General features: G+C 43.2%; 1 protein-coding gene across 6 annotated transcripts in view; it reads right to left on the bottom strand.

Annotated features, from left to right (window-relative positions):
* PECAM1 (platelet and endothelial cell adhesion molecule 1) overlaps positions 1 to 17,400 on the bottom strand; it is a 39,942-nt gene extending 22,542 nt beyond the window's left edge. For all 6 annotated transcript variants that reach the window (XM_035103975.3, XM_035103973.3, XM_035103972.3 and 3 more), the window contains exons 1-10: positions 17,069 to 17,400; positions 16,921 to 16,947; positions 8,699 to 8,992; positions 7,579 to 7,878; positions 6,550 to 6,825; positions 4,690 to 4,941; positions 3,372 to 3,653; positions 2,624 to 2,905; positions 1,533 to 1,640; positions 868 to 895 (exon numbers count right to left, since the gene is read on the bottom strand). In XM_035103975.3, coding sequence (XP_034959866.2) covers positions 868 to 895; positions 1,533 to 1,640; positions 2,624 to 2,905; positions 3,372 to 3,653; positions 4,690 to 4,941; positions 6,550 to 6,825; positions 7,579 to 7,878; positions 8,699 to 8,992; positions 16,921 to 16,947; positions 17,069 to 17,102 — 1,883 coding nt within the window. In that variant the 5' untranslated portion in view covers positions 17,103 to 17,400. The remainder of the gene's footprint in view (positions 1 to 867; positions 896 to 1,532; positions 1,641 to 2,623; positions 2,906 to 3,371; positions 3,654 to 4,689; positions 4,942 to 6,549; positions 6,826 to 7,578; positions 7,879 to 8,698; positions 8,993 to 16,920; positions 16,948 to 17,068) is intronic.
* Positions 17,401 to 23,430: the final 6,030 nt, after the last annotated feature.

A 23,430-nucleotide genomic window follows, 5' to 3' on the forward strand; every position in this document is an offset into this window, starting at 1 on the left:
TTATGTGCCATTGGGGGGGGGGTGTCCTGCTTTGCCTTTAAAGTGGCTCACAACAATAACAATATGAATAAGCAAAATCATTATTTGGAAACAAACTAATTAGTTTGCCTGGGATGTTGAGGCATAATGCTTTCCTGCTGCAGTTAGACTGCCGCCCCCCACCCCACCAGGCCAACTTTATATTTTATCTCATTTGTTTGCTTTAGTATTTTAACACTGAAAACCACACTAGCAGAAAGGCAGTAAAATGACTACAGGGAGAGGATAGCACCTCAGTGGCATAATCTTCTGTTTTCTTTACTCTTCTGACGTTCTTAACACAAACTCCTATATCTGCTTGGATTATGGTTACCATTTCCACCGCAAAAGATTTGCACAGGCAAATGACACATCTGTGGACGGGGCAGGGGTGAATATGCAAACTTTATCCCCATATCCCCAACATCTGTGTACTCCTTGCATCCCACCCACCCTGCCAGCCCCCAGTCTTCCTCCTGTCGCATGGGTGATGTCTGCAAAGGGCTTTTGCTGGCATTTTCCTGCATGCGAATAGAACACCTCCTACTATTTCGGACTCTGATAAAGCAGGGCTTTCGATAACATAGAGGAGTCTTCTTGCGTTCAAGCAGATATGAGAAGAACCCCATGCAATCTGAGGAAGATTGGGGGCTGGGGTGGGTGGTTTGTGTGCAAGTATGTTGGGGCAGGGTTTGCATGTGAACACCTGCTCCTGTCCACCCTTTGAGCATTTGAATGTTCAGGTGAATGCCTGAACATGCTTATGCACACAGGACAGCATCAGGGACACATCATCACCACATTTATTAGAAATAACTCACTATTAGCACAGTAAGAAAGCCAACCTACCTAGTCAACTCCAAAGGATTGCCTTTAGCTTCATAAGGGAAAATAACAGAAAGTTACTAAAATATACCACATGTATAGAAAGTCAATTGCATAAATAAATGAACAAGCAAACCATGTTAGCACATACGTTCTGGTGAAGAACTCTGAATACAAACAGTGCGTAGCTCACCCAGCACTGCCTCATGTCCAACAATGAGCATTGCTATTTGGTTGTTACCGGTAATAAAAACCCGTGGTTACTAACCCACAAAGTTATGCGTACAGTATGAATGTGTACAGTGGTACACAGGGACAGGCAACATTGAATTTTGTCAGCTATTGCAAATACAATAGAATGAATTAAACTTAAAAAAAATACCAGGAATCATTTAGTTATTGTAATGAGCATTAAATACCACTTTCATCAACTTTGCTGTCACACTATAGGAATCAAAAAGACCAGACCCACAGTTTTGACCATAATATTGTTACTTTAATCAGAATAGCACTATTCAGCGTTGCTGGACTATAACTCCCATCAGCCCCAACCAGCGTAGTAAAAAGTCAGGGATGGCAGGAGTTGTAGTTCAACACATTTGGAGGGCAGCATCTAGTCTATAGCTTCCCTGGGTATAGACAGAAAAGCATCTGTTCTATTCACCACACATCTGAAGAAAGTATCTTACCTTTTGCCCTCTTCCGAACATACCACCAGGAAGCCGCAATGGCAACACCAAAGAGAATCAGCATGATGATTACCACAATGAGCCATTTCTTCCATGAAGCCAGAACAACTAAAAATTAAGGGAAAAGCAGATCATGCGTCAGGCATGGTATGGTATCACCACCATCACCTGCAACAACACCAATCCTTCACAAGAAGCAACAAATCTCTTCTGGTGCTCAGGGATGCAATTCCACATCAGTATGAAAAATGTGTGCAAAATATTGCCAACCCCAAAATCATTCCTGTTCTTATGTTGCTTAAGTTCCAGGTGACCTGTTTATTGAGCATTCATCCTGTCACTTCCCCACTTCCCCATTCAGACTTTTTCAATAAGCAAAAGCACAATTTTAGTATAACTTGTTGAAACACTTTCAATAAGGAAAGTGACAGGAAGATGCACTGGAAAACGTGGGATAAATATTTGCTTGACACAAATCCATCCAACAAATCAGGATGAATACTCAATAAACAGGCAACCTTGAACTTAAGCAGCACTGATGTAGGAAGTAGTAATGTTGTCAAACCCTCCTATTTGACTTCCCTCATTCTAACATCAGGGAGAAGCATCATTCCACTGACATGACATCAGGGCGCTGACAATTCACTGCTAGAGACCCCAAGGTACCCTTGCTGAATGACATTTCCAGGGTTTCCTAGAAAGAGGAAACATCTGCTAAAACCCCCTTAAAGTTTACACTGCAGGTGTGCCTTGAAGAGGTTCATGAGCCTCATCCTCCTTGCTTCTGGCCACTCTTCTCTTTCCTTTTATCCCAAGAATATCCTTGCAGAAAATGCAAATGCAAATGAAGGAGGATGTCACCACACATATTTACTGTCATGTACAGTACACAATTCTGGAGACCCATGACCAACAATAACTGTCCAAACTGGGCTACCTTGGAATACACCTATCTGGAACCTCCTGAAATATGGGTAGCATTTGGATCAAAATGCATTAATACCCGAGGTGCTATTTAAAGAATTTCATCAATTCGAATGATATGGCACCATATGTCCAAAAAAATAAATAAATCCATGAACAGAACTTACCCTTGACAATCATAATGTTGCTCTCTACAGGTGATTTTGCTTGGTTGTCAGCTCTGCAAAAGTACTTCCCTCCATCTTGGCTTGTAAGGCTGTCTCTGTACCAAACAGCAGTGCGTTTTGTCTTCTCTGTTACTTTATACACAGGTTTGGGGTGGTTTTCTCTAAAGAAGGTGAATTCAATAGGATAAGATCCTGAACCAACAGAGCAGGAAATTGCGAGCTCTTTGCCATCTTCCACATCTCCCTGTGAAAGTCTCCCCAAGTTTATGTTGCCAACGGGAGCTGTGGATTAAAGTACATAGGAAAAGGTTGAACAGCAGTGGGAAAGTGCTGGCTAGTGCTGGCAAATTATAAATGCTGGAGGTAGGTTAAGTTAAGGGCAATTATACATAGAATTCATTTCTAGCTAGCATGGGAGGAACCCCTGCCAATACAACCTAGTTATTTAGTACTTTTGTTTCCTTGTTTTTGAGTTCAAATAAGTCACTGTTTAACATGGTTGCACCGAGTTATATCTTTCCCACCATTACATAAAATTAAAACTAAAAATAAAGCAATAATAAACAGTCGGATAAGTGTTTCTGAATATATTAAAAAAGTTGTGTCAAAGTGGTATATACCAAAATTATTACAATTATTACAGATATGAAATTAAGTATAGTAAAGTGTATTGCTTAGAAGAGTTAAAGCATTTAACATTCTAAAACAAAAACTAAATGCCCCTTTTAAAAAACCACCAGAAACTTACCTATCACTGTAATGTTTACCCTAGTGCTTCGTTGTGGAACGGAATGGCCATTTTTAGCTTCACAACTGTAGTCTTCTGGAACATGGGCATTGGTTGCTTTGACCGAAAACTTTGCTGATTCATTTTCTTTTACTTCTGTCTTATTAACATATATGCCTCCTCTGTACAGAGTATATGTTATGGGTAGAGTTCCATTACTGGAATAACATTTTACAGTGAAAAACTTCCCCAATATTGCTACTTGGGAAGTTGGTGGGGAAAGTCTTGGTTTGGAAACAGGAGCTGGGGAAAAATTAAATGAAACAGGTGCATAAGCGGCTGCATGAATAATCCTGCTTAAAGTCATTTCATAAGGTGACCAATGAGAAATGCACAAAGCTGCCAGGAAACAATGCTCTGTGCACTTGAAGAACTCTAATCACACAGAAAGCAGCACTGTGCATGTTTTCAGGAACATTCCCTCTTTAAGATGCCTGCAAGAGGGAAAACCTTACAGGCCAATGTATGCTGATGATACAGAAGAAACTATGGCTCATTTAAAAAAAAACCCAGAAGAAACCCAAGGGGTCTTGGATCTTTGTGCTGTTCCTAGCACGGCTGACCCTCAACAGGAATGTAGGTTGCAGTGGGTTTTGGTGTTCACTCTCAAGCCAAACACAGTTCATTGAAAGAAACTAATCTTAACCCATCTGTGAGCAGTAAAGGGGAGCTGGATTCCTGTACCATTAACAACCCCCTTTTTTTCAGATTGTAAGCCTAATTCTTACTGATCCTTGTAAGTTGCTGTGGGAGCCTATTTGACAGAAGAGCACTGCAAAAAATGTGGACACGCAGCCTGCAGAGCCCACATCTCCTCTGAAACCCTGAGAGGGCATCTCTGCCACTGCATGCTGATGATTGGTCCACAGAGAGAGCCCCACAGCTGGAAACCCCAGGGCCTAGAAGCAGCTAACAGCTGCAGAGAAAGCACCAGTTTTGCATGGGGCCGGATGCAGTATTCAAAGAGATGAACTGGGTAGATGAACACCTAGCCCAGGCTGCAATGATCCAGGGCACTGCTGAAACTGAGACGATTTATGTGGCCTGCCCTAGCTGCAGAATCACTAGCTGTGCTCCTGAAACCCATACTTAGACCCCTCCCCATGTCACTGTTGCTGCTTTACCTTGCCTGCTTGTCTGAGTGGAACTACTGACCTCCCTTTTGCTGGGGCCATCACCTATCCACATTAGTGAGCATACCCAGGAAAGCCGCCATTCTGCAAATAATTGTATATCGCTTCATCAGATGAAAGACTCTCATATTTCTCGATCAACTTACCATAAACGTGTAGCCGTGCAGGGGCACTCTCCTTGGCAATCCCATTTATTTCAGCTCGACAAACATAGACTCCACTGTCACTTACGCGGACCTTGGTAACAGTATAGACATCTCTGCTTGCCACTACTCTGTTGTCTTTTATGACTGAGAAATGTATTGGCAGTGAGCTGTTAACTTGACATTCAATTTGTAACATACTGTTTTCATCCCATCTTGTTTGATTATGAACTAGAATTGGCTTGGAAAACAGTTCTGCAAAAGACATGTGGGGAACAAACAAGTTATCTATCCAGAGCCTTTCCACATGATCCAGTTATAATATAACAAATATGCAATTGTTCAATATTGGTGGGGCATCTCAGGAGTCTATATAGTCCCAGGCAGCTAAAAAAAGCCAAGCCTGAGCCTCAGACCATAAGATTTCCAGTTCAAGGCCTGGAATTCCTTACATGTGTTAAGTTAACAGTACCCTCTGCTTCCTGAATACACATCGTATAAACTCAGACTGATCTTGCTTGTATGAAAGTGTCATATTATATTGCAACACGTCACTAATTGACAAGTGTTTCAACAAGTTATACTAAAAATTCTGTTTAATGTCAGACGATGTCACAAATCATGCACAGTATGAACATTCACTTCACAGCTTTCCCTGCCCCTTCCATTTCTAATTTTCAGGAGATGCCATGCCGTGCTGCGTTAAGATGATTAATTTTTGCTCTTTTATTATGATTGGACCTGTTCATTCACCTACTCATTTGTAGATGACTGTAAAAGTTTGGGTTTTAGTTTGTTAGTTTTTCAGTTCACCATTTACAATTTTTTTGTCTCCACACAAAGGCACCAAGTACATAATGCATTCTTGCAAAACACAGTTGTTTTTAGAACTCTAAAGCACACAAATAAATCAGCAGCTATAACTGAACAGTAATAGCACATCAGACATTAAACATGAATGAAATTCTCCCCTTGCAGCATGGCAAGCCCTGAATCAAATTAGAAGCAGGCCTGACTACAGTCATTGCAATTACTCGTAGGTGCATGCAACTTCTGTGAGATTTCTAAAAGGCACTCTTGGATCTATTGGTTTATTTGAAATACCGTAGTCCCTAAACTAGTTGCGTTGTTGCTAAACCTTGTGGGGGGGGGGAGTCTTCAGACTTCAGCTGGATAAACAGAACTCATTTATTAGTGGAGGTTTTACATAACCTTTGGGTTGAGTTGCATTGCCTGCACATGGCTGCAGCTTGCCTGAAGGCCAGACTACACATTACACACAAACTGCACGATCAGCTATGGTACTACCTTTTCTCCCAGTTGCAATCGAAATACCACAGGAGGGAAGCCAGAAGGAAGGTAGGACAATTTGGAGTGTGCAAATAGTGATGAGGTGGGGGAGGGAGATGCACCTACCGTATTGGCCTGAATATAAGCCCCACCTTTAAAATTCAGGGTGGGGGGGAGAGAAAAAGACAATACCCAAATATAAGCAGCTCCCTTAAAATTTCTCAGGCACTCACACCTTTTCTGTTTTACCGTACGTCTGTTTCAGCAGCAATATTGTAAAAGCCAATTTTTGTAAGGTCACAAATTTAAGCTGCACTTTAGATTTTCAGAGTCGGAATTTGGGGGGAAAAAAGTGAGGCTTGTATTCAGGCTAATATAGTTTATTCCCCTATACTGCTGCCCCCTCTCTCAATCATCCTCATCCAAAGCAACTGCGACCAGAACTTTCATCTTTCGGGTTATAAATCTCGATCTTTAGATATTCCAGCCCTGGATACTCATACAAGTCCAGACCTAGTACAAATAAAAGCATTCCATGTGTGTGAATTCGCACAAGTGAGAGAAAGCTCTTACCTGCCACCACAACATTTACTGTGCTGATTTTGGACACACTCCCAAGTTCCACTTTACACATATAATTGCCATTGTCTTCCATTGTGGCTACTTTAGAGTACTGCACAGACCGACCAGACTTAGTGCTGTTAAGAATCGTTTTGTTCTTCTGGATTATCATTTCAATTTTGATTCGATCCTGGTGACGTGCGATGGTTGTACAGTCTACACGCAGGTTATCTCCTTCTGTAATGTTCTGTGGTGGGTGGATGGTTAAGGTGGGAACGGAAAACGGTTCTGCAACAGAAGAGGGGGGAAACCAATATCTATCTATCTATATATATAAATGTAAACTGGGCCGATTGAGGTGAAATTTTGACACAACATCACATGCGAATATCCGAAGCCTATAGGAAAGTTTGCTAAGACAGATGTCACACCTGTGCCAGATAAAACCCCAAAAACCCTGTCTTTCAAAACACACCACTCAGACAAAAATGCATGCTGGGAAAAGAACCAGGTTGCAAACCAGCGCCCTCTAGCGGCGACTACACTGGTACTGTACCTATAAAAACTTCCCTCTCAACAGCACCTCGGCTCCCATTTACATACGAGGCCGAAGCCTTTACAGACTAGGCCAAATTGAGGTACTGACTCCTCTGGGTGGGGGTGGGGGGAGGGGACGGGATAGGTCAGGACACAGTGGGGCCAGTCACAGGGATGAGCCCGGGGGTGGGGGGGAAGAGGGGGCGGGATATGTCATGGGGTGGGGGGAATCACACGGATGAGCCACAGCAACGCGTGGCAGGGCCAGCTAGTATATGTGTGTGTGTGTGTGTGTGTGTGTGTGTGTGTGTGTGTGTGTGTGCATACATACATATATACACCAAACCTAAAGAAAACAACATGTGCACAGATGATATAAGATTTGCTTTTGGTAGTTTGCCATTCATTCCTACATCTGCTTTTGACTAGAAATCCTTTTACACATGCAGGAGTAATTATTTAAATATTTAGGGATGACAATAAATTAAAAATTGACCAACTTACCAATGACAGTTACAATTCTTTTGTCACTGCGCTCCGATTTCTCAGATCGATCCCCCAAAGTCTTATGGACCTCGCATTCAAAGAACAAAATGGTGTCCCCCGCATTAATTTGATATTTCAGTTCAGCAAAGTTTTCTGTAAATGCATGCCTCTCCCACTGCTGTTCAGGGTCATGCTGGTCGTTTTTATAAAATTTAAAATAAAATGGGGCCTTTTCTTCTGGTGCTTTACAGCTTAAAGACACAGTTTCGCCTTCCATCACCTCTGTTTTCTCGGCAGTCAGAATGGGCTTCGTTATTCCTTTTGAAACGAAAACAAACTTGAGATGTTAATCAGATGGGACTTAATACAGAAAGGCAAATAAGAAATACTTTAAATGAGGAGTGGGGAACCAGTGTGGTCCTCCATATGCTGTGGAACTTCAACTCCCATCAGCGCTAGTCAGCATGGCCAATGGTCAAGGAGGATGGGAGTTGTAGTCCTACAACATCTGAAGGGCCATATGTGTAAACGAAAACAAAAAAAGCAAAGAAGGGGGAAATTGCACAGTTGTTGAGAGAGCAGGGGGAGAGACAGCCTGAGAGCAAGGTAGAAATTAGGGGTGTGAAACCCAGTTAGAAACTGAATTTTAAGCAGTGACAGGACACCCAGGAAGAAACTGCAGGAAGACGTGAAGAAACGATGGCGAGAAACTGAGAGAAAATACCAGAAGAAGCAAGGGTGGGGGAGCTAAAGGTCAGCTGAGTAAAAATGATATTAATGCTAAGAGACCGTATAATGAAACAAAACAGAAAAAGAGTAGAGGACGAAGGAGATAATTGGAAGGGACACCAACAGAGAAATCAAAGGAAAGAGTATCAGTGGTAGAGGAAACAATTACACAAAGGTAGATAGAGAACGTAGTGGTCAATATTTCATATGCATTAACCAGGTTTGGCCAACATGTGGCCCTCTAGAACTGGTTGAAGTACAGCTCCCATCATTCCTGGCCATTGGTCATTCTGGCTGGCGTTGATTGTCCAGGACCACAGGTCAGCTACTTCTGATATTAGCAATGGTGTTATTTTAGCATACAGTCATATTAGATAAAACATAGGGGGGATGAATATAAAGCACTCACCATGTACTTGAACAGCCACAATACTACTGTCCCTTTTTTTCCCCTCCACATCCAACGCACAGCTATACTGTCCAGAATCAGAAAATCTAGCCATTGGGATTGTATAATCTGCCCACTCTTTCTCTGATGAACTATTGACCAGAAGCAGTCCATACTTGAAAAATGAAAAAGTATAATTCATCTGGAATTGTTTGCTCTTGCTGATGTCTGCGGAGCAGTTGAGCGTGACCGACTCTCCATTATTCACTTCCACGGATGGAGCAGCGCGGAGTGTCACGCTATTGATGGTGAACACTGGAAAGGAGGAGAAATGTTAGTGACAATATATAATCCGCTGGCAGAGAGGAGGAGGAAGAATGCCTCTTCTAAGATGGTGCCTGTTGCCAGGGCTGTTGTAAATACAATTAGTCTTGTGACTAATTTGGGTCCATTAACTTCAATGGGTCCACGCTGAGTAAGAATAGCACTGGGTGCAACTTTCAGGTGCCTCACCATCCTTGTGACTCTCCTCTAGGTACATTCTAGTTTGCTAATACTGTATCCTTCTAAACTGTGGTGCTGTCCACAATGGGTCACAGTACTCCCAAGTAAAGAGTCATCAGACCGATGTTTTAGAGGGGGTGCTTTCCTCATCCAGTCAAAAGTATGACAGCTTCTTCCATCCCAACAGAAGCAGTGGCAGAAGCAGTGGGTAGAACTGGAGAATTATAGGTGTCAAAAGCTCCCTCCTCCCCTCTCAGGCTGCCCCAGGTGCCAAGTTATTTCGCTATCTTTATGGAGTCCATGATGACTAAAGGTGAAACAAACTTTCTCAATCTAGCTGGGGCAGCAGCATGCGATTGGTTGGTACACATACCCTCTGTGCAGGAGCAGAAAGCAGGATAAGGAATTAAGTAATAACAATAACAATAAATATCTTGTACCCCACCCATCTGGCTGGGTTGCTCCAGTAAGTATAAAGCAGGCATAGGCAAACTCGGCCCTCCAGAGGTTTTGGGACTACAACTCCCATGATCCCTAGCTAACAGGACCAGTGGTCAGGGATGATGGGAATTGTAGTCCCAAAACAGCTGGAGGGCCGAGTTTGCCCATGCCTGGTATAAAGTACAAAGTATAAAGGAACACATCCAAACAGAAAACATGTTTCAAAATCCAAAACTGGGCTGCCTTCAGATGTCTGTAAAAAGTCATATGATTGTTAGTCTTCCTGACAATAATAAATATCACTGACTTATAAAGTAGCCTTGATGATGATGAAGATGATGGTGAAAGTTGGGTTTCCTTTCCTTTCAGTGGGAGCACATTTTGCAGTACAGTATGTACTTATTAAAAACACAAGAAGAAACCCCATCAGTGTTGGCAGTCTGCCCGCTACTGAAAATATCCTTGTTCAAGCATTCCCATAACTGAATTTTTGATGTTATTGTTTTAACTGTTGTTGTTTTTCTTTTAAAAAAACTGTTTTGTTTTAATTGTCATGCTTTTAAATTTTTGCTTTATTTTATATTTTAGTTAAGGGCGTTTTAGCACCCAATAGAACTGTTATTGTGTATTTCATTTTATTAATTTTTATATTAAAAATATTGATTTATTGCTTTTTCATTATGTTTCATTGAGTTTGTAGTTGGAAGCCATTTTGGCATATCAGTGATAATTTAACAAATAAATCACAAATCTACACCAGTGCACAATGGAAACAAATGGACTCCTAGAACAGGCAACACTGCTGATCCTGCGTCTGATTTTCACAACGGCCATGTGGATTTCTGTATCCCAGTGCTTCCTGACACTATTTTGCTTTCTCTCCCAATACCTGAAAGGCCTTACCTTCCAAAGATTGGTAGCAGGTTTTGGGGGGAGGGTTTATCCCAGCTTCAGGGCTGCTCAGGTACCCTACCTTTTCGCAATTTATTGATCAAAGAAATTTATTTATTCCAGATTCACCATTTATCCAAAGCCTTTTTAGTTATCAGATTTTCCATGGAAATTGTAAATAACATGGGAAAGCATTTTGATGAGAATGATGTTTTGTGGATGCTGCACAAAATGTGGAAGCACGAGCAGCACTGAGTTCACAACAAACTGCCATGCAGGTGTGTCCTGAAAAGGGTGATCAGCAACTGAACTTTGCAAAACAGGGTTGGGGGAGCTAAGATACTCCATAGTAAAGGTAAAGAGACCCCTGACCATTAGGTCCAGTTGCGAACGACTCTGGGGTTGCGGCGCTCATCTTGCTTTATTGGCTGAGGGAGCCGGCGTACAGCTTCCGGGTCATGTAGCCAGCATGACTAAGCCGCTTCTGGCGAACCAGAGCAGCACACGGAAATGCCGTTTACCTTCCCGCCAGAGCGGTACCTATTTATCTACTTGCACTTTGATGTACTTTCGAACTGCTAGGTGGGCGGGCTGGGACCGAGCCACGGGAGCTCACCCCGTTGCGGCAGGGGCGTACCCAGGATCAAAATTAGGGGGGGGCAAGGGGCAGGGGCGAGGGGAGGGGCCACAGTGGGAATGTGGGCGGGGCTACGTGGCCTGCGTCCTCCTGCGTCCTTCCCGGCGCGAAGCTCCAGAGGTGCGCGGGGAACGCATGCCTGTGGCTGCCTCCTCCACTTACACTCCCCGCTCCCGCTTAGCGCTCCTCCGCTTACGCTCCCCTCGCGCCTCTGGAGCTTTGCGCTGGGAGCCAGAGCCTGGGGCTGCCACGCTGCGCCCCTTAGCCTTTTGCTTCTAGGGGGGGGCAATTGCCCCCTCCTGCCCCCCTGCCCACAGCACTGGTCGCCCCTCTGGGCAGCTCGCCCCATCCCCCGGGTGCGCTGTTTCTGCCCTGAGCGCAGACGGCTCAGCCTCCTCCTCCTCTGCTTCCCACCCGGCTCCCCACTGTGCCTCCTGGGCTGGCTCCGCAGCCACTGTCCCTGGCTGAGCTGCCCCTGCAGCTGCTCTGCATAGACATCAAGGCACCCAGCCAGAAAAGTGAGTGTGAGTGCCTCGATCCGGGGAGAAAGTGGAGGGAGGGAGGATCTTGGAAGGGTTGAAGGAGCCTGCAGTGTGTGTGTGTGTGTGTGTGTGCGCGCGTGTGTGTGCGTTTGCTGCTGCTGACTGACTGTATTTCGAATTGGGGGAGTGTCTGTTTCTCCTGCTGCAGGGGAGAAAACTACAAAGAAGTGACTTCTTGGTGGGGGTGGTCGGGGTGGGGTGGGGAGAACAAGCGAGGATCCCTCCGTCTCTTACGTTTACACCCCACCACTTTTGCAGCTCGATAGTGGGAGGGGGAGAGGAGAAAGTGTGATGGGTTATGGAAAGGGGAAAGGGGGGAGGGCTGGTCTGTTTCTTTCTGGCTGGGGCCGCGCGCCCCGCTTTTTGCATTGAGATTTCTTCTTTCTTTTTAGCTTGGGGTGGGGGGGGGGCAGCTGGCTTCTAGAGTAGGGCAGCTGCCCTAACTTGCCCCGTGGTGGGTACGCCCTTGCGTTGCGGGGATTCATACCGCCGACCTTCTGATCGGCAAGCCCTAGGCCAGTGATGGTGAACCTGTGACACGCAGAGCCCTCACTGCTGGCACGTGACCCATCTGCCCCATCGGCCCATTCACACTGTTGTTGTTGGCCCCCCCTATTTGTTCTCCCACTCCTCCTCCGCTGTTAAAACCCGGTCCTTTTGTTGTTGTTGTTGCTGCTGGGAGCCAGAGATTGGTTTTTTAACCCTTTCTGTGCTGTTTTTTTCTGGCGCTTTAGCAGACTATGGGTGTAACAGCGTTCGTTTTTTTATCCCGTTCTGTGCTGGTTTTTTGGCGCTTTGGCAGACTATGTCGGTGCTGCGTGTTAGTTCCAGCAAAGGTATTATTCGTCATTTATTTCTGTTTTCTTTCCCCCCAAAAAAGTGCAGTAGCTTTGGGGCACCCCCCAAAAAAGCAAAGCAACTTCTGCACCTCCCCCCCAAAAATCTCCAAAACTTTGGTCAGCAGCTCCCAAAAAAACTCAACAACTCTGGGCACTTTATGATAAATAAGGGGTTTTTGGTTTGGTTTCATTAAATAATTAGTTTTTGGTTTATTAAATAGAGTTATATATTACAATTATACATTTTTGTTATTTAAACTATAAATATCGCAAAATTATGGGTTTATGCTCGGTTTTTTGGCGAATTTTGACACACCAAGTTCAAAAGGTTGCCCATCACTGCCCTAGGCTCAGTGGTTTAACCCACAGCATATAAATTGTGCCGTAAGTCTCACTATGTTCAGTGGGACTTATTTCATAGTAAAGGTATTTAGGATTGCAGCCTAAAACTGATATAAAATTTCATTCTTAATCAACAGATTATCTACCGGTAGTGGATGCACCAGGTCCACAAAATGATACATTTCCTCCCTGGGGTTGTGATCAGCCTGATAATAGCTTGCTTCCCTTATCTACCTACAAAATTAAGGCTCTGCCTCAGAGTCTTTTGTCTCAGAGCCTTCACACCCATGCACATGGCAAACACACCTTGCAAACTCACAGCACTGTATAATGGAAAGTGCTGCTGACTTTTGTGATGAATCCTTTTGTGAGAAGGGAAAGTTGTTCGTTTGCCTGAAACTAAAAACTCGTATTTATTTTTTAATTAAATTTATATGCCACCCTTCCTCCCAAAGGAGCCTGGCCTGTCATCGAACAAGAAGGGATAAAATAATTTTTAAAAGCTATTTAAAACACAAATAGGGTCTAGGAACAGTGAGGAAATATGGATAGGCTGAGGGCTTGGAAGCTAGGGAGGAAGTACTCCAGGAATGTAAGGAAGATTAGAAGTGGAGACAAAATGGATGAAGGAAGGCAGTGCTGGAGTAGGCAGTGCTGTAAGATGAAGGCACCTTAGGGAAGGCTAATTGCAAGGCAAAAGTCTGAGTAAAGCAAGAGCAGAGAAGATAAGTAGTTAAGTCAGTGATGTAGTTATTTGGGGGGGGTATCTGGGATTTTTGCCCCAGATGAAGCCTCCAGAAGGGTGTCATTGAGGCTCCCAGCTCCCCTCTTTCTGTGTGTGTACGCAAATGGGTGTAGGGGGTGCCAAACTGGGTCTTTGACCCGGGTGAAATAAAGCCTAGTTTTCCCCATAGTTGAGGAAAGGAAGACCTAGTGAAGAGGGTGGTTGAGAAATTTGCTACTACTCAGCAGAGATTGGGGGTGGTCATAGAATTGTAGAGTTGGAAGGGACCACAAGAGTCACCTTGTCCAACCCCCTGCAATGCAGGGATCTTTTTTGCCCAACATGGGGCTCGAAACCACAACCCTGAGATTAAGAATCTCATGCTCTACTGACTGAGCAATGCACAACTTTTGTAACGGTATAAATCGGGGGTGGGGGTGGGGGTATGTACATTTTAGAGCAAAAAGGGTAGGTAGGTGGGATGTGTGATAAAACTCTGGTTTACTTCCCCAAAGCGTTTCCCGATTGTCACATTTCCAACTAGACTCTCATCCAGGCAGTGAACCCAGCTGAGGGGGGAAAAAGTGTTTTGGTATGTGTGTGTAGGGGGAGGGGGTTGCAGTTCCATAAAAATCAGTAGTAGTCACAACGATGATTTAGCTCTTCTATAAAAAACCGAATCCTCCTTCTTTCCATGTCATTGAGCCTGGCCAAGTTTAAATGAACAGGTTGGCTGCTGTTACATGTCATTTCAGTCTTCATTTCAGGGGGCAAAAGCTATCAATGACTGCTGTCATTTATTTTGAATATCTAAACTGAAAAAAATTAGTAGAATTTGCCAAGTAGCAGCAAAATGCAAGGGGTTCCAGGAGCTCACCCATGGTTGTGTTTGCGTTGGGAAAATTGAGGCAAAGCAGATGTTAGCGTCTTTAAGAACTATGATTTATTCTACACATATTTACTCCTAAAGTCCTCATTGGAGGGAGTGCATAACATTATACATTTTAAAAAATCAAAACACCACAATAAAACCATAGAAATAGCAGCAGCAGCAGCAGCAGCAACAACAACAACAACAACAACAACAACAACAACTGATCTAAGCAGCTAAGGCTATATGGTACATTTTTAAAGCCTGGGCAAATAAAAGCATCTTAATCTGGTGCCAAAATAATGCAGTGTCAGTGTCCGTCTTACTCCCTTTGAAATACTGTATATTTATTGTCATTGTTAGCAGCCCAAACACTTACAAGGTTTAACTTCAACCTACTGTGATAAAATCAAAAGGGGACCCACTGAATTGATGGTAAACTGAATAGGCTAGGAGCTGCTTTTTATTGTGTATGCTCGTATTTTAATAACTAGCACAGTTCTTTGTTATTTTGTGTGTCATTGTGAGAACCTTTGGAACAAGACATAATGATGATGGTGCCATTGTAGGCAATGCCTTAAATCAGGCCCACATCCCATAGGCCCATGCTTCCTGACTTCCAGTGGCCTGCTGGTGGAATTCTAAATAACTTGTGATTCTTTTCACTTCCTTGCGGGTGACCATGGGTTTTAGCACCTGGCCAGCAAAATGAGCAGGCACACAGGTCACCTGGTCATAGTCTTCGCAACTATGGTGAGAAGTGCTGAAATCCTATTTAAATGTCTTAAATCTATTGCATTTATACGTATGATTCTATGCATATTTTATGTAAATCTGCATCCTCCTTTTGCCTCTTCTTTGGGTGACCTGTTTCCCCTTTTTATTGTAATGAGGTAAAAATGGCTACCCTGTAAAGGTAAAGGGACCCCTGACCATTAGGTCCAGTCGTGACCAACTCTGGGGTTGTGGCGCTCATCTCGTGTTATTGGCCAAGGGACCCGGCGTACAGCTTCCAGGTCATGTGGCCAGCATGACTAAGCCGCTTCTGGCGAACCAGAGCAGCACACGGAAACGCCGTTTACCGTCCCACTGTAGCGGTACCTATTTATCTACTTGCACATTTACGTGCTTTTGAACTGCTAGGTTGGGAGGAGCTGGGACCGAGCAACAAGAGCTCACCCCATCGCAGGGATTCGAACCGCTGACCTTCTGATCGGCAAGCCCTAGACTCTGTGGTTTAACCCACAGTGCCACCCATGTCCCCTTGTTATTGTGATGAGGTAAAAATGGCTACCCTGTAGGGCTCTCCAAAGCCAACCAAACATGGAGGAGGAAGGAAAGAATCGCTGTATTACATCATCTGTATTGCTCCCCTTCTCTTTGGATTTACGGTGAGACTGGCCACTGGTGGCATCATTTGCAACTTGCTGCAAACAGCCAACTGGCACCAGTATGTGAATTGCTGGGAGTATTTATGTTTTTGAGTTGCTCCTTCTGAAATTAGCAAGGAGTATTGGCGGGGTGGGGGGAGAGGACAAAAAATAAATAAAGGGAATCTGACACATGGCTCGGAAAGTCCTTCAGAAGGTGAAAAAAAGAGAAAAGGGGAGCAGCTGAAAGATGGGATGCGGACCTGTGGTGATGTGCACTGGACAAGATAATGAAAGATAGCATATGCACTGGGTAGAGAAGGATGGGGAGAGTTCAAAGAGAGGAAGTAACATACCGGTATAAGAGTATGATACAGCAGAGAGAGAGATGATTTATGGAGAACAGGTTAAAGAGAAAACACAGCATGGAGGTCTTTGAACTATAACAAAATGGTACCCTTATTTAGTTTGTGGTCGCAGGTTTGGAGAATGCTGCCACAGCACCAACACTGAAAGATTCAGCTTTTGCTACTAACAATTTCTATATGTGGGGTGGAGGGGCACATCATTTTGTCCTTAGGCTCAAGTAGGAACCTGTCTTGGGCCAGCCTTGGGTATACAGCTAAAGTTCCCCTTCAGTGAAGTGTTACGATTCAGGCCGATAATTACATCAACCATTTTGGGTTATCACATGTGACCTCAATCAGCAGATATCACATACCCATAAACTAGATAGAAAGAAAGAAGCATATATAATTCTATGCGTCCTGTCGGAAAATTCACAGAACTCATTTGAAAATCTACCGCAGGCATCCCCAAACTGCGGCCCTCCAGATGTTTTGGCCCACAACTCCCATGATCCCTAGCTAACAGGACCAGTCTGTCAGGGAAGATGGGAATTGTAGTCCAAAACATCTGGAGGGCTGAAGTTTGGGGATGCCTGGTCTACCGGAACAAAGTTCTTCTGTTTCATACATACAAAACTAAAGTAAGTAACCAATGTTACTTTACTTAACCTCAATAACCCCATAAGTCTCTAGACTGCAAAAACATACAATTTTTTTTAAAAATTGTAGACTTACCATTACTTTGAGCTTTCAGCGTGCAGCCTGGAAAAGCAAAAGGAACATTGTAAAAAAAAGTATAAAAGTGAGGGTTTGCGGTTGTTGTTTTTGTTTGTTTTTTGCTTTTTTAAAACAAAAAAATCAAGATGTTCAGCCCTTAACTTACAGTGCAAGAAGATTAGCAGCAAAACACAATACATCTCCTCATCGGAAAGCAGACATGAGACTCCAGAATGAAGAAGTTGTCATGAGTTCTGGTAGCTCCCTCCTTCAAGGACCTTCAGTTATGAAGAACTTTCAGTTTATTTTTCTGAAAGTAAAAGTCTGGCAGTGCAGCTTCAACCGTAGAAGTGAGCAGCTATGTTTTCCAGGACCCTAACACCAACTGGCTAGATATTGGTCAAGTAATCATTCCCATTACTGGAAACTGGAAGTGGCAAACAATGAGGATCTCTCTGCTGCAAACAGGCAGATTACTGCTCAGGAAATGACAGGCCTTTTCCTGAGGGAGTCAGTGAACACATTTGCTTTGTTCAGTTTCTTAAGGTATATCGAAAACAAGAAGTACCAGTGACATTTTTCCGGTGACTCTGTTCATTAGTTTACAATCACTCTTCAACTGTTTAAAGTTAGCAATGTTCTTTTTATTTAATTTCATTTCCCAAGGAATAATACACTGGGTGCATTTTAACTCATGTTATATATACAGTATTGCATAAAATTTTCATAGATGTTACATATAGCTCAGCCAAATATGCTGTTTTTGAGGCCAGTTGTTACATGAAACAGGGTGGAACTTTATGGGGAGCAATAACCAAGGGTGCTTTCAACAGTGATGCTAAGGACACACTGCTCTAACTTTTAGAAATTATGAAGATGTGCAATGTGTTGTTGCTTTTTAGTGTGAATTCATACAAATTGAAAGGAACACCAGCAATTTGCTATGTCCTAGACTAAAAGAAGAGTGCATGGGTTTCAAAAATGTTAAGCTTAGCAACTGGAAACCTCAGTATCTTTTGTTTCCCTCCACACTCTCTCCCACACCCAGCATATGGCCTGGATCAAGACATGTTTGTTTTAGCTGAAGTCAATTTTTCCACAGGCTCTGTTAATCGGAGTTTGTGTACTATCGCTCCCCAGTTACCTCACAACCATTTGCAACGCCTGCGTGCAAAGTTTATACTCAGCCTCTTCAAATTCATGACATGTCTCCAAAATCTACCCGATTTGAATGAAACTAAGACACACAAAAAGACAGAAGGGGAAGAGGAGATAAAAATAAGAGATCATACTGAAATAAGCAAAAATCTGCCCTTATGGGGTTCTCCATCGGTCGGAGAATATAACAGAGGCCAACCAGAGAATTTTGAGAAGCAAAGCCTTTTATTTTTGCTGTTGCAACAGGGTCCTTCCCCTCACGCAGGAGAACAAGAAAGGAACCCAGAACAAAAGAGAACCTCCACTTTTATCAGTTTTCCCACCACCAAGAAACACCCCCAAAATACATCATTCCTACATCACAGCTACATAATCAATACCTCACAAAAAGGGAGGGTTCAAGGTAGAAATCTGAGCACCTTTGACACCTTTCCTAGTCCTCCTCTTACCCCTCCCAGGTGTGAATTCCTAAACAGAAAGAGAAATTAACAGTTTCCTAAAAGTTGATCACTATCTTTTGTTTGGAGGAGTCTTCCATTGTGAATGAAATGGCTAGTAGTCTGGCACCATTTATGGGGAAATGTTCAGTTGGCAGAGTCTCCGGCTTACAGGATTATGGCTCCCAAGTTGACAGCCATGTGGAAATGTGTGTGTGATTCTGGTCAGAGAGAGTCAAAATGGTGTCAGTCAGGCCTGTCTTCCTGTGCTGCTTCAGACATGTGTCTGTACATTCATGTACATGTTTATGAACAATTATTATATAACCTTAAAATTTACAACAATACATAAGTGATATGTGTTCTATTTTATGGGTTAGTGGGATAAATCCTTAAAACTACAGAATGGGTGGGATGGGAAAGAAATCAATATTTTTAAAAGCAACATTGGTCCCCTGTGCTCTCAAAAGCAAAGCAAACCAAGAAAGTGCTACCCTGGAACATCTTACCACTTGGGGAAGTGCAAAACAGTATTTGAGCCTAGTTTGCACCCAACTTTAAACACATGTAAGGGTATGGTTCCTCTCTCCTCCTGATTGTGCTGGGTCAGGGAAAAACCACGCCTGACTCTAACTTGTCTTATGACAAGTGAACTCAGGCTCGTACTTCATTTCTCTCCAAACAAACCACAAGTGGAAGCCTAGCTACATTCTTGACTTACCGGTCATGGTTCACTAGGAGGAAAGTAACCAAGAATTCGGGCTTCCATGTCACAGCAAGCCAGAATTATAGACATAGAATTATAGAATTGCTTTTGCAGAAGAACCTGGTGGTGGCATGTGTGTTTATATATATATATATATATATATATATATATATATATATATATATTCACAGTAGTTAGGTTAGGATAAAAATACAGATGCCTAAATGCATACAACTCACTAAATCCAGAAGGCCTCAATATACCCTTTCGACCCACCCTACAAAAATACTCCTGAGTCCTGCCTCTTGGTTCAAGAGGAGGTGGTTAATAGGAAAACTTTGGAGAAAGAGAAAAGAATGGGCTACAAACTCAAAAGGCACCTCATTAAGAGTTGAAAAATCAATATAGTTCTAAGCTGCAATGTACATTAGCCCTTGGCAGTATAAATCAAGGAAGTCTCACAAAGCATGGCCTTTGTTCTCATAGCCTTCCGTGTTTACATAAAGCGTCCTTTGTTTCTCTTGTGTTCAGTGGGAAGTGTTCTTCCCAAATCCATAAGTTCAGGTGTAATCTGTGCTAGAGTCTTTCTGTTGCACATATTTCTGTGGCATTTTGCAACAGGAAGCAGGAAGGAAATATTATGGGTAACAAGGTCTAGGAAAGTACCCTAGTCACAATTTTACAATAAAAAAATAACACAGTAGCCATAGCAATAAACGACCAGGAAGCAACTTTTGGAGGCTTGTTAGCATGATGTTTGTTCCTTATCCTGATTCTCTTTAAATATACTTATCACACAGCTTTGAAACACTGGCCACATGCCAATCTACCGCTACACATTGAGGCAGAAGTAAAGGAGCAGACACAGACCACCCCCACTCGGGGACAGAGGGAGAGAGCGCCACACAGTGGTTAGAGCAGGGGTAGCCAACATGGTGCTTTCCAGAGGCTGCTGGACTCCAAATCCCATTGTCCACAACTGGCATAGGGCTTATGCACACTTACGTTTCCCTCCACACTTTCCAAGCATGGTTTACACTTTAAAGCTCTGTATCTGAACACCCTTCCCCCACCCCACCCACCCCTGGAGCTTTCCCCATGAAAATCTCCTCTTTAAAGCTCATTCAGAGCAAATGGCAATCCACTCAAGAGCAAAACAAAAGCTAAAATAGCTCAACAACATATGGAGGGCACCACATTGGCTTTCCCTGGCTTAGAGTGTTTAACTAGTGTTCATCCAAATTTCCACTTAGCTATATATCTCACTGAGTGATCTGGGGCCAGTCACTATTTCTCAGCTTAGTCTACTTCACAGGGTTGTTGTGACAATAAAATGGGGAAATACCGGTAGTATGTTGTTGTTGTTGTTGTTGTTATACTTATTGAATTTATATATAATTTACTATACATAATTTACTATATTATATATTAATTTGCTTTATATATAAAGTACTTTTGATACTATTTTGAGTTCTTTGGAGGTGGGGAATAAATGTAGTAAATGTAATGTCAATTCTGTATGTAGTTCTGAACTATTTTAAAATTGCTCAAATAAGAAAACTAAACCAATCCTTCTATATAACAAGCATTGAATAACACACAATAGATGTAGATTTTAATCTGTAGAAGTTCCAGGTTTTTTTAATTCAGGCAAAAAAGAGTGGGAAAATCTGGAACTGATCTTAATGTCGCAGACACCAGAAAGAAAGGGAAATACATACAGGGAGCGCACAATTACCTCTTGCAATGACACGTCACTTCAAGCATGAAGAACAAAAATCAGTAACTTTCCCCCACTGGTAACAAGCACAAGAATGAAAAGTATTTAAAAACAATACAGATTGAGGAATGCCAGTTTCCCCAAAGCCTGCTTTCACCTGCTGCGTGAAAACAATCGAGTACATATCATCAGCTGGAAGCCTGAATGAGATCCAGCAGGGAGAGTTGTGCTGTTAACAAGGATTCCTGATCTGTCACCCTTAACATGTCTGCTCCAGACCATGGCTTGAGATCATGGTCACTTCCACCTGACATTGTCCTCACAACACTGAAATGGTAAATATTGGATCAAAAGGGTGGGAGGGAGATCGGATGGTGTTTTTGATAAGGATGACATTTTGTAGATCCTGTACAACTTCCACAAATGGAAATTCACAATTACCGTAGCTGCCTTTAGAGGCACCCCATGAAGAGTTGAGCGCCCAGAGTTCCAGCCAGGGAGGGAGGGAGAACGATGATGCTGTGGAACCAGCTGGAAGGATGTTGGCAGAGCTTGCTTCTTTTGACTTTGCCCTGCTCAGTAACCCCACTGCAATGCAAACCAGCTTCTGAGCCTCCTGTACAGGATCACTTGTCTCCAGAACCTGTTTCTAGGGGGCAGAGCTGTAAGAGACTAAAGGTGAAGAAGAGCAACAAAACATCAGCATTCTTTCTTTTTACCTTTGTTATCCCTGGGCTAGTAAAGTAACTGAGCTCAAGGCTTTTCTCTTTTGTAAACTGTTTTGTGCTTAAAATAAAGAACCACTACAGGTGGTTCATCACTAGGGATGTTAGAAAGTGGTTTCCATTCTTGCCTGTATCCACCTGTTCTTCTGCAGGTCAGTTTCTGCCAAATACTTTTGTCTCACTGTCCAATATTTTGCTTAACTTACATGAATTAGCCTAACTATTCCATGATCACGAATTCCCCTTTTAATCACGAGGAAGGCTCATGGCACATGCAATATCATAGCTAGAATGGTCCCATGCCTGAGGTGAACTAATGGGGCATGCATTACCCATATCCCTTGAAATAACTAAGGTCTCCCTTCTCTCTGATCCTCTGACTGTGGTTGAAGTTTCATTCTGTAAAGTAAGAGTCTCGAGTTTTACTCCTCTCGTGTCTACTTTCCCCATCTAAAATCATTTTAAGGACCACAATATGAGGCTCATCTAGTCCAGCATCCTGTTCTCCCTGTAGCCAACCAGATATCTATGGGAAGTCTGAAAGCAGAACATAAGTGCAACAGGACTCTCTGCACTCCTGATTTTGTATATCAACTAGTATTCAGAGGCACACTGCCTCTGACACTGGAGATAAAATATTGTCATCATGGCTAGCAGATAGAATCATAGAATCATAGAGTTGGAAGAGACCACAAGGGCCAGCCAGTCCAACCACCTGCCAAGCAGGAAACACCATCAAAGCATTCTTGACATATGCCTGCCAAGCCTCTGCTTAAAGACCTCCAAAGAAGGAGACTCCACCACACTCCTTGGCAGCAAATTCCACTGTTGAACAGCTCTTACTGTCAGGAAGTTCTTCCTAATGTTTAGGTGGAATCTTCTTTCTTGTAGTTTGAATCCATTGCTCCGTGTCCGCTTCTCTTGAGCAGAAGAAAACAACCTTTCACCCTCCTCTATATGACATCCTTTTATATATTTGAACATGGCTATCATACCACCCCTTAACCTTCTCTTCTCCAGGCTAAACATGCCCAGCTCCCTAAGCCATTCCTCATAAGACATCATTTCCAGGCCTTTGACCATTTGGTTGCCCTCCTCTGGACACGTTCCAGCTTGTCAGTATCCTTCTTGAACTGTGGTGTCCAGAACTGGACACAGTACTCCAGGTGAGGTCAGACCAGAGCAGAATACAGTGGTACTATTACTTCCCTTGATCTAGAATGCTATACTCCTATTGATACAGCCCAGAATTGCATTGGCTTTTTTAGCTGCTGCCTCACACTGTTGACTCATGTCAAGTTTGTGGCCTACCAAGACTCCTAGATCCTTTTCACATGTACATATTGTTATAAGAATTTTGAGGTCATATATATATATATAATAATTGTTCATAAAACATGTACATGAATGTACAGAAACATGTCTGAAGCAGCACAGGAAAACAGGCCTGACTGACACCATTTTGACTCTCTCTGACCAGGTGTTCCTCTGCAAGGAAGAAGGGGGGTGGGGGGAACCTTCTCATTGTCTCAGGAATTAAAGTGATAATCCCTGGCATCCTGATACCTGACTGCCAGACAAAAGGGTGTGATTAACTTGGCTGGGAAACAGGGAAATGTAAATATCTCTCAATTTTGTTGATTAGGTTTTAGGGGGCAGGGGGCAGGGTCCAGGATGCTCAGATTACTGCCACCAGACCTCCCCGTTCATGATGTGCCTATGATGAATCTAGGGAGGGGGGGTCTTGGGCTACACCCCTTCTGTGACATATGGATGATGCTT

The sequence above is a fragment of the Zootoca vivipara genome, chromosome 2 (assembly GCF_965207765.1).
Source record: "Zootoca vivipara chromosome 2, rZooViv2.hap1.1, whole genome shotgun sequence".
Lineage (NCBI taxonomy): Eukaryota > Metazoa > Chordata > Lepidosauria > Squamata > Lacertidae > Zootoca > Zootoca vivipara.